This window comes from Artibeus jamaicensis, unplaced genomic scaffold (genome assembly GCF_021234435.1).
Source record: "Artibeus jamaicensis isolate MK-2021 breed Jamaican fruit bat unplaced genomic scaffold, CSHL_Jam_final scaffold_1031, whole genome shotgun sequence".
Taxonomy (NCBI): domain Eukaryota; kingdom Metazoa; phylum Chordata; class Mammalia; order Chiroptera; family Phyllostomidae; genus Artibeus; species Artibeus jamaicensis.
In genome coordinates this window covers 5,689,990-5,702,045 of record NW_026522026.1, presented here as the reverse complement: position 1 = coordinate 5,702,045, position 12,056 = coordinate 5,689,990, and the positions used below count along the sequence as shown (strand labels likewise).

At 37.8% G+C, this 12,056-nt stretch overlaps 1 protein-coding gene across 3 annotated transcripts in view; it reads right to left on the bottom strand.

Moving 5' to 3' along the window:
• Positions 1-5,215: 5,215 nt before the first annotated feature.
• The window catches only part of CCNG2 (cyclin G2), a 9,216-nt gene continuing 2,375 nt past the window's right edge, over positions 5,216-12,056 (bottom strand). For all 3 annotated transcript variants that reach the window (XM_037147075.2, XM_037147072.2, XM_053655701.1), the window contains 5 exons: positions 11,036-11,286; positions 10,809-10,887; positions 10,619-10,717; positions 7,761-7,966; positions 5,216-6,638 (listed from right to left, as the gene is read on the bottom strand). In XM_037147075.2, coding sequence (XP_037002970.2) covers positions 6,518-6,638; positions 7,761-7,966; positions 10,619-10,717; positions 10,809-10,887; positions 11,036-11,286 — 756 coding nt within the window. In that variant the 3' untranslated portion in view covers positions 5,216-6,517. The remainder of the gene's footprint in view (positions 6,639-7,760; positions 7,967-10,618; positions 10,718-10,808; positions 10,888-11,035; positions 11,287-12,056) is intronic.

Sequence of the window (12,056 nt, the reverse complement as noted above, 5' to 3'; positions counted from 1 at the left end):
ATTTATTGGTTGCATACCAGCCACTGTTCCCAATTCTTTATCATGTATTGTCCTGTTACTCAATACAGAGTATTCTCAGTTGGGATTGCAGTTGGTGTTTTGCAGGTAGCAGATTCTGAGACATAGGCTGGGGTGCAGGACGTTCATTAGGAAGCGTCTTTGGGATCAACACCCATGGCAGGGAGGAGAAGGAAGCAAGATGGGGTGGAGGGCATTGAGCCAAAAGCAGCCTCAGCCAAACCCATAGGGAGCATTGGGGCCCAAATGATCTGTGTTATGCTGTTTTGGATTGAAGTGACCAAGCCTTTATATCTCCTTCCACCTTAATTAGTCATTAGATGTGAACCCTCCAGGACAGGGCATGACCTTGGATCAGGCTGCTCTGAGCGGGCAGACCCAAAAGGGCCATCTGCTGAAGGCTGTGTGCCAACAGCACTTACAGTAGCCAGACATCTAGGTAGCACATTTCAGTATCCATCACAGGTAGCTAATGTTATTGACCCCATTATATAGGTGAAGAAACTGAGGCAGAGACACATTAGTTAACAGTCAGTGAGGTCAGATAGTGAGTGGTCAAACCAGAATCAAACCCTGACAGTCTCATTAAAGAGCCTGCGTTCCCAATCACTCCATCTTACTCTTGAATAAGGAACACATAATAGTAGCAGTGGGCTATGTCCCCCTCCACACCTGAGTAATGATTTGAAATTCTAACATTGGAGAGGCTGAATTCAACCTTGCATGCATGAAAGTTCACCTTTACCAGCCATGAATTGCTACAATCAGGAGTGGAAAAGACACTATCAGGAGTGACATGTGTAAAAAAAAATGTTGACTTAAGTCCCAGTATGATGTTAGACACATTAAAGGATATAAAGAAAGCACAAGACAAGATCTCTTCTCATGCAAAGCTGAGTTTAGGCAAGGGGATAAAACACAAATACATGAAATAATTATTGAAACAACCCCAGAACAGTTCATGAATAAGTGGCAGATGATTGCTATGTTGGATAACAAACAGTAAAACAGGCAAAGGGCAAGCAAGCCTTTAACAAAACAGTCAATTGTTACAAAGTTCCTTCCACCTAACACTCAGTGACAATGGACCTTGGGACTCAAGATAATGATAAAATATAAACTATAACCTAAGTGTAAAAAGAACTCGACCTACGGGGGTTGGGAAGGACCCATAAGCCTGAGTATGGAAAAGTTCCCAGGGCAAATTAAAATCCCCAGCTTCTGATGAGGCTACATTTTCTCTACCACTCCACTACCCAGAACCTGCACATTACCACGTTTGGTTCCTGGATGATTAAAGATACTTAACTCTAAATCTTAGCCATTTTTTCCCTATGGGTGAAAGCATTTAAAAATTGAACAGGAAAATACCCTGGCTCATTTTACTGGTATTAGGAGTAGAATATTCCTTATAAGAACTTTTATTGTTTCATGCATTCTACTACTGTTTAATGAGTACTATCAAAGTTTGGGTAGTAGTTCAGCATTGTGGTTAAGTGAAGGGTTTGGCAGATAGACTTGGTTTGAATTATAGCCCTACCACCTACCAAATTTGTGTCAAAGTACTTGTCTAATCCTTGGTTTCTTCATATGTAAAGGAACTAATAGCAGTGCTTGTCTTGTGGCGAGAATTAAACAATTCACATAAGGTGCCTGGAACGCATTAAGTAGTCAGTATTGCATAAAGTTACTTGCTACCAATAACAGCAAAAGGAGTTTGGGTCAGATACTAGGCTGGGTGCTAGGGATTCACCAATGGCTTCGCAGAGCGGACAGGTAAGGTAAACAGACGTGGCAGACAGACAAGGTATTAACTGCTAGAACAAGAAAAATGTAAGTTGGGGAGTTCCAGAAAGATTTCTTAAAAATTGTTATTTCCTTTGAATTTAATTATTTGGTTCTGCCATTAGAATTAAGTTGCACAGACACTGTTTGGTTTTATGTACCAAGCACGTAGTGTGGTGCCTGGCATGGAAGAAGCACTCAAGTATCTGATGGGTGAATGAAGAGTGAATAAATAAGTGAATCGAGTGACCCCTAAGGTAGTAAATAGGAGTCTGCCTAATGAGGATGACAGCAAAAATGTGCCAGACAGGTGCAATTGTGTACATGAAGGCAGGAAGTGACATGGAGTGGAAGGGACTGAAACACAATTAGGCTGGGAAGTGTGTATATGGATGCCACATTCGTGAGGCTGAGAAGGGAGAAGGGATCGAATCAGACAGGGTCCTGTGAGCTCTGGTAAGGGGTTTGAACTTGATGCTCAGGAATACCAGGAATCCATTAAGAATTTTAATCAAAGGAAAGATACAGCAATTTTAAACATTTTTTCTTTGTTCTGTTACTACACTAATAATTCAAATCCATTTCAGGGGGAAAAAAACAAAAACTACAGATAACCATGATTAGAAAAAAATCACCTGTGAACTTACCACTTAGCTATGACCACCATTTGACTGTAAATTGTAAGCAACCTATTACCTGTTGCTGTGTTAACAAACCGCCTCCAAACCAAGTGGCCTAAAACAATTTAGTTTCCATGAGTCTTTTGGGTTGATTGGGATCAGCTGGGTGTTTCCTGTGCTGTTATGCCACTGAGGATACTCTGCAGGCTGCATTCAGCTGGGAGCTTAGCCAAGGCTGGCATTCCCCATCCTCAGGAGCCTCTCTCCACAACGGCCTCTCATCTTTTCCGTGATCCAACCGGAGCTTCTCTGCAGCATGGTGGCTGGCTTCCAAGGGGGATAAAAGGGAGCTGCCAGACCTCTTAAAGCCTAGGCTTGGACATGCACTGAATTCCTTCCACTGCACTTCAGTAGGCAAAGCCAGGCACAAGGCCAACTGAAATTCAAGGAGATGGGAAGGCTTTTTGACTATTGGGAAAACTATCTACCACACAATTTCATTTGCTAAATACAAAGACAGTAAGTTGTTGCCTTTACAAAAAAAAAGAGAGAGAAAAACTGAGTTCAAAAGTGACAAATGCAAATACATGGTCTTTGTCCATAAAGGAATCTGTAAGTGGATTACCTAAATAAACTGACAATTTGCATGTATACAGAGGAAGGTGGAAGGCAGAGGGGAACATCCTATTTGAAACCCAATATTGAAATGAAAGGAACTGAAGGAAAGTCAGATTCTAAACAAAGAAAATGGTTTAAAATGTTGTATTCTACAATGCCTCTATACTTCACTAGAGTATTAACTTTTGAGTATGACAGGTAACTAAAACATGCTATTCGTCCAATCTCACTTTCTGAAGGACAAATGGGTGGAGACCAGGGACTAGTCAGTGATACTTTAGCATACCCAACAGCAGAAGCAGCAGTTTGCATACCACATCCTAGGAAATGACAGAATCAAAACCTGAAAAGCCAAATCTCTTGCCAAGTCAAGCAGCAAATAGATCAAAATGGTTGCCTTCTTTCACCCTCTGCTGTGAATGGGGTAAGAGGCTGAAATCTCAATTTTATTCATCAGTTGTGGGGAAGCCACCTGGTTGAATGGTCCAAGGGCATAACTAGGCTCCTGGACTTGTCTGGATATCCTAATGATGCCTCAAGAGAATAGATAGTATCTTTCAATTCTTTCCTCTTCCTCATCCCTGCTACCTGCCTTAGTTCAGCCCTTCAGCACCTCTGGTGGACTTTTGCAGAACTCCTGACTGATCTCCCACCTACTCATGTCTACCTGCTACAGTCCATCTTCCACACAGCTCCCCAAGTTACCTTGCTTAATACACATAAAGCAATGTCCAACTTGCAGCCCACAGTGGCTGTGAATGTGGCCCAACACAATACTTGCTAACTTACTTAAAACACTAGATTTTTCTGTAATTACCTGTCACAAAGTGTTTAATGTATGGCCCATAGATGCCAATAGGATGGACACCCTTACTACTTCGTAGTGGGAAGGGAAAAAAAAGGCCATAGACAGGTGTAGTGTTTTGACTAGGGAAAGACCGGTATGTTATGACATAGACTTTATCCTGACTGAGGTACCTATTCAACAATTTTTCAGGAGAGACGTACAGCATTTGCATATTTAAAAAGAATATCCGAGCAGTAAGGGGATCAGGAACAAGCCTGTAAACTGAGTAACTAAGATTGTAGTAATCCTGCTTAGAGTGAAGGCTGAACCAAACCAGTAGCAGGAGAGAGGAGTCAGAGTGGAGCTGTACAGTATAAATGAAATCTTATCAATGATAAATGGTAACCTACTGTACACAGGTGGGAAACTAGAGCATTGCCCAAATTTCCTACTTGAATATACAGAATACATTTTCACCAAGATATACATAGAAGAGCAGATTTGGGAGTAATCAGAAACCTCCAACTAGGATGAGCAGTTGTGAATAAACACATTGAGAGTAAGATAAAGAGCTCTAGACTAAAAGTACTGAAAACCAGAAAGGGGAACAGATGGAGTCATGTGTGGAGAGGTTCATACCGAAGGAGAATCTAGGAAAAGCAATAAAACCCTGGAGGAACTAAAGGAGGTTTCAAAATTTGGAAAACCATACATAACATATATCAACAAATCAAAATCTGAGAGCAGAATATAGTCTACTATTTACCGAAATTATGTAACTAGAGAATTTCCACTAGCAGAGTAGAAAAACATGCCCATATCTCTAAGTGGGAAGAGGTATTATTACATGAACACCACATTCGGAATATCTGATTCTCTAACTAGGTCTATAAAATTAAACTAGAGGCAGAACCTATGTCAAAACAAAACAAAAAAACCCCCACAACCACTTGCAAATTAAGCCTAAGGCTTGGAAAAAAGTCCCAAAGAGCCAGAGGCTGGCAGAGTCCAATCACAGGCCAACACTACCCTAACCGCTTATTCACCTAGCAACCTGAGAATTCAGTCTGTCTGCAGAAACCGTACTAACCTGCCAACCAGCGTATTCTGGTCTACTTGATACTGGTTCCCTTTCACTATAAATTAATATGTATTTTGTTTAATGCAAGTTCATCCAAAGAGAGGTCAATTCTCAAATGACAGATTCACTTTCGGTGTATCCAAGACTATGGGCCAAACCATGATAAGGAAACACTACCCAGAGGACTTCAGGTAACCAAAGATGGCTTACAGTGGAGGTACTCCAGCCTCACTTCAAGCCTTCCCACTGAAACAAAGCAAGTACTTCTTTTACCAAAAAATTATGTGATTGAAAAAAAGGAGTACGATCCATTAATATTTTTATTTTGAGTTGTAATTCATTATTACTCCAAAAAGATCCACTACAGAAAACATCCAATGAATGCTGACTTTCCTACCACTAAAAAAGTTAAGTCATCATGTTTGATCTATAACACAGAATACACAATAAATTATATTTACATGCAATTACTAGACTATCACGCACAAGGTAAAAAAATACAGTATTTTTATGTACATTTTTTAAGATTTACATTTTCATAGTTTATAAAGTTTAAAAAATTCTCTGTACAAAATTTCATGTGTACAGAGTTTATAAATCCCTATTTTTATGGCTGTACCACCACACAGGTATACCTAAAACTATAACACTACAGTTTTTTTTTTTAATTTCTTATTCAGTCTTGGCACCCATATACTAATAGCATTATTTGTCAAAGGTGAATTACAAAGGAAGTAAAATGTAATCATGCAGACTTTTAATATATAAAAAATGAGATAAAATGTGTTACTAGATCAACATTTATCAATTCCATAGTTACCTAGTTCTGTTCAACTTCCTGCATTGCTTTCTTACAGGTGCATGCAAAACTAGAAGATTATGGATTGTTTTAATAACATTAAAATAATACTACAGTCTGACAATACTTAGGCATCAAAAATGCAATTATCTAACAACCATAGCTTGTTGATTATTTCTGCTTTGGCAGAAACCTCAACTAACACATTACATACTAAAATTCACAGAAATGGCAATATTATAATTCCTAAGTTTATAGAGTCTGCACTAGACAGTAAGTCATCACTTAAAAAACAACAAAGAAGGTGTTTGACATTTAAGAGTATATTCTCTGTACTGAGAATGGGGGGAGGGGAGAGACTTAAGATAAACCATTACAGGATTATCCATTTTCCCTGCTAAGGAAGCACTGGCCCACTCCCAATCTGTGTAAATAAAGAGACCTGAAAGCTGTATAAAAGTTTTAAGACTAGTTATATGATTCCTCTTTAAAAATTCTTGAAAAGTAATAAATTGAAGGTATCAACACCTTCCCTCCTCCCCCAAGTAGCTAAAGATCAACGAGAAAAATAAAGTGCCAATGTCTAAAGTACTGTTAATTGTTTGAGAGGCACTAACCCATTTGATGGCTTAGATTAAATATGAAAATAGGCCAGATCTGATCTGAATAATAAATAGAAGGTAGGTATATTCCAGTCTATGCAGTTCCTGCCTAGATGGGGGCTGGACCAGAAAACTACCTACTCCCCCATTTATTGCTTTAAAAACCTGTATGCACACTTTAAATTCTGACACAGAACAATTAGATTTCTAAGATGGAAAGCATAGTGTCTGTGCCACTTTGAAGTTGAAAAAGAAAGTGCACTCTTGATCACTGGAAGGAGAGCTGAGACTCTCTTCTCCACAACTCATATCTTCACAAGAGTCCTCACTGAAGGGGAAAAAAGACAAAGAGTATTCCATTATTTTGAACATACTTACAATGTTTTACACACAAAGTAAAACTGCTATGTAAGTATCTCTAGTCTCTGGACTTTTATATTTAAAATTTAGGCTTTACAGAGAGAAAATTTAACTTAAGGACTTCCTGAAGTGAAGTCTACTGTAATCTCCTTAGAAAATACATTTTCCTAAGAGGTTAAAACAAATTACTATTTGCCAAACTATTATTCTTGTACCAACTAATAACTCTATCAACTAATAATTCAATTTTAAGTATTTCAAGTCCAATAAATGCAGTCTAAGGACAACATAACTCGTATCATGGTTTTGATGTCTTTCTTGCATCAATAATTGCATCACTAATACTTTCAAATATCATACCAAAACACCCAATAAGTTATGAAATGGAACTTCCAGTCCTTTATCCCTACAGTATAAAAATTAAATAATTCATTTTACAAATAAAATTAACTCTGAACAAAACAAACGCACTTGACAAAAACTATAAAAAATATGTACAGAATTCTGTCATATTTGTGGTGGTGGTTCCCTTTTGTCCCCGCCAAATATTTAACCTGCAGCCTCCTCCCATGTACCATATTAGGAATTCATACTAACAATGAGAAGCCCAGAATAATGGGTTTTTTTCAACTATATCTCAAAGAGCAAAAGAGATGGGAACCAACCAGTTTTTAACAAAGAGGAAACAGCAGACAGAGGAAAGACAAAACACTTTATCATCTCACTTATATGTAGAATCTAAAAATGGAGAAAAAAAAAAAAGAATTCATAGAGGCAGAGAGCAGATTGGTTGCCAGAAAAGGGAGGCAGTGGTTAAAAAAAACAGTCAAAAGGTACAAATTTCCAGTTTATAAATCTTGGGATATAATGCACGGCATGGTGCTTTCCTTTTTTTTTTAAATAAGAAAAAGGGAAGAGGCACACTTCTAAATTATTACTTCTTTTAATAATTAACTACTTCTGGCTAATTTTCTCCCCTGAAGAAATAATGCTATTAGAATACAAACTTTCTCTGATGCCTTATAATATCCCCATTTTGAGTATATTTAGTATGGGGAAGTCTAATTAATTAGTTAAGGAACCTGCTTACCTTTCACTTTCATTAAAACAACCTCCTTCTGGTATTGTTGGCAGCTCAGGGACACTATAGTAGCTGTTGTGGAGGTTTTGAGCTGTGCGCCTTGAAACAATCCAAACCAGTTTCTTAAGGTCTGGTTTGCAACATTCAGGAGAAGAATATTCAGCAAGGCATTTAGAAACTAACTCCTGCCAGTAAATGAATTCAGTGTCATTAACCTGAAAAAAACAATTTAATGAAGTGGTTACAACAGTGGTTCCGAAACCTTGCTGCACCTTGGAATTACCCGTTACCCCTTAGTAAGTACTGACGCCTGTCTCCCACCCCAGATAGTCTTATTTAATCAACTCGGGGTATCATCTGGGAATCAAGATTTTTTCAAGCTCTCCAGGTGATTCTAGTGTGCAGTCAAAATCTGTAACCATTGGTTTAGGAGAGGAGCATCACAGATAATTTACATAAGATTCAATACACAGAATGTTTTGCCTATTAAAAAAACACACCGACCTAAAAACACTGGTCTGATAATCATTAAGTATATTCCTTAATAGTCTCAATGCGAAGGAATTTAACATGATTTACGTTTCTGTAACAAAGCATTGTCTGATTGCTAAAAATGGGTATTTACATTAAGATGCCAGATATATGCTAATGGAGAAGCAAGCAGTATGACAGAGAAAAGGAATTTCCCCAAAAGGCCATAGTTCCTCCACCACTGGGGGGACTATGTTTATTTCAAGGAATCAATTTTCACCAAAGATGTTTCCAGAGAGTTTAAAAAGGTTTACATTAAAATGAATATATTCAAGCCCTGGCTGGTATAGCTCAGTGGATTGAGCACAGGCCTGTGAAGCAAAGGGTTGCAGGTTCAATTCCCAGTCAGGGCACATGCCTGGGTTGCAGGCCAGGTCCCCAGTATGGGATACTTGAGAGGCAACCAAATACTGATATTTCTTTCCCACTCTTTCTCTCTCTAAAAATAAGTAAATTTAAAAAAACAAACAAAAAAATGAATAAATTCATAACTAAATCACAAGGTAGAAGTTATCTGTTAAAAACAAAATACTTCCTAAGTACCTTCTCTCCACAAACAGAGGATAATTTTATATAATCTTGACCTCCATTTCCACCTAATCCAGCTACATCTTATCCACCTTGCATTCTGGCTTCTACCACTCCCTTCTCATTCTACTGACATAACCTCCTAGGTATCCAATGACCTCCTTCAATTCTCATTATACTGGGCTTCTCACCAAAATTCAATACTCTCTTGACTACCTTCTTCTTGAAAACCTCTTCCCAACTTGATAGTGCTTACTTGTATAGTGTATCTTCCTTCACTTGGCTCCTGATGGTGAAACTGTGAACACTGAAAACCCAGAACGTCAACCAACCTCTAAGCAAAAGACTCCCACAAGTTTCTTATGGTTTCATTTGTTATTTCCTCATGAGAAATCTCAAATCTTTAAAAAAAATTTTTAATCCTCACCTTAGGACATTTTTTCATTGCTTTTAGAGAGAGGGAGACAAATATCAATATGAAAGAGAAACATCAGTCAGTTGCCTCCCATATGCACCTGGACCAGGAATAGAACCTGCAACCTTTTGGTTATGGCCTGAGGCTCCAAACAGATGAGCCACACCAGCCAGGGCAGAAATTTCAGATACTGACCTCTAATTATAATTTATCTTCTGAGTTTTTACTCCAGGATGCTAAGTATTAGGTAGACATCTACTACCTGGAAGGTCAAATCATACTTCTTGGATCACAAATGAACTTTTCTCAATTAAAAAAAACATTTTATTTATTTACTTTTTTGGAGAGAGGCGAGGGAGGGAGAGAGATAAACATCAATGTGTGAGGGATACATCGATTGGTTGCCTCTCACTCACCCCAGCTGGTAACCTGGCCCGAGACCCAGGTATGTGCCCTGATTGAGAATTGAACCTGCAACAACCTTTTGGTTTGCAGGCCAGCGCTTAAGCCACTGAGCGACACCAGCCAGGTCTCAAATTTCCTTCAGTGGTACCAATGTCTTCTCCATCCTTAGGTCTAAATCTTGATCATTTGTGGCTCCTTGACTTGTTTCCATTCTTGGCTTCCAAAACCGTTATTTGAGTTAGATATTCCCATCCCTGCCTGGACTATTACCTAGACATTCTATCTACAACCCTACCCTAAAATAATTCCCAAACCTTTCTAATCCCCCAGCTTCCTGGCCATCAGCCTTTGCTGCCCAAAAGTTCACTAAGATTCCTTTGGTCCACAGCCTCCCAGCCATAGTGCCTCTCACAATCTGCTCTGCTTCTCTACTAACAAAACTCCAAAGTACTCCCTACGTTCAGCATTTTCTGGCACGCAGGCATAGAATAATAAATGACAGAACACAAGACTACATGTTAAATTCCATACATCTCCAACTACACTATTTGTTTAAGAAAAAGGACTATGTTTTTGCTTTATACTTCTTTATGACTGCAAAAACTTACTGGGCTGGCCTAAGGGGTTTAAAAAGAAAAACATAGCTACTATTATTTTGTTAATGGTACTAATGGGATGATTTAGCCCTAAAAATGAAATGGGATGCCATTAGTATATTTAGTAAGTCTACTTCCTACTATGTATTTCAGAACGGACTAGTGTAGCAGCAATTTGCAAAATACTACAGAAGGGACATCTGAACACAGAAAAAAGCTAAGATAAGGACTGTGTTCCCTTCCAGCTTCACCTGTCTGGTTCAAAGCTGCATTCTGAGAACTTTGACACAGATATAATAAAAAATCACAAAGTATTACTTAATGTTTTAGTCACCACATGGGTTAAAAATAAATAGAAAGAAAACTTGCTGTAAAGAACTGAGGATGTTTACCTTGGAATGTTTTTTAACAAGCAGGAGAATTTCCAATAATTCAATGGATTTCAAACTCTCTACTTCCAAATTGAGAAGGCACAAAGCTAATACAGATGGCTACAAAAAAAATAAATAAAATAAAAAGAAATATTATTTTAAAGCTCTGAACAGAAACTGTGAATCACACGTAAGCAAGAAACTGACTTACTTTTGCTTTTGAAAAGGTAAGTCGGCAGTTGCAAGCTTTCAACTGAGCTTCTAGCTTATCAAGGCTCAATATTTCTTTCCTATACAATGAAAAGAACAAAGTATTCATTTACTAAACTTCCACAGTACAAGCAGAAAGTTTGGAGGAGGTTTCATTGGCATTCTAATTCTTTACTATTAGTTATAGCAATGCTAAAGTACAAAATTTTTCTTTTTAATTCCACTAACCTTTCTGAAGTATGACAAAGTACAATAGTATGGTATAAGTGCAAAAAGTTTAAGGCAGTAGTAGCTTCCAATTCATAGTGCAATTTTTCTGAAATTATTTTTTCCATCCGTTTTATGTCAGAGGCAGTGCATTTGCATTGACTAATCCGGATTACATCATGAGTGGATGGAATATTGCATTCTTCTTCAACTATTCTAGCAGCTAGCAAAAAACAACAGACTCCAATGCAAGACAAATGTTTAGGTTTCACCTGGAAAACAAAAAAACAAAAGGCTTCTTCTAACAATTGCTACTTGATTTAGCAGAGCAAACACTTAAAAAGAATATTGTAATAATGCCCCTATTTTTAAGACAGAATACAAACAAGCTGCTTCCCTGACTTTTACCCACAATTATATTTAATCATTTTTACAAATTAAACTGTCTTACCTCCCTCAAAAAAAGACCATTTTGAGCATTTAAATGCAAATAAAAATGTAAACACAAGTTCAAAAGCTAGATTTCTAACCCAGTATACTTTGTATTTCAAACTCATGAAATTCCTAATACAATCTTCTCTAAAATAACATAATGCTTTCAACACCTAGAAAATACACTACTTCTTTGGATATAAAAATAATACATTAGGATCATCCCATATTTCAATGCAAATTTGCCCACAAGAAATACTGCATCAGTTGTACAGAGTGGAGCTTATGTAAAAACTGCCATGAACAGATGGCAGCCCTTTTCTCTTCAGTGCCCTGAAAACTGACCCAGCAGCTGACAGCCATCCTACTGGCAAAAGAATCACCACATTTTTCTAACAGTTGCTGGTAACTGTTAATAAGACGTACCTCTCTGCTTTAAAAAGAATTCTCATAGTGAAGGCAGTTGGTCACCTTTAACAGACTGCTATATTTCCACTTATATTTCAGTATAAAAAACATCTAGGCTCCATCAAAAACATGATGGGAGATGAAAACCTTATTAAGGACTGCATAGATAGAGAATACCTAAAAAACAGTACTTTTCATTTTG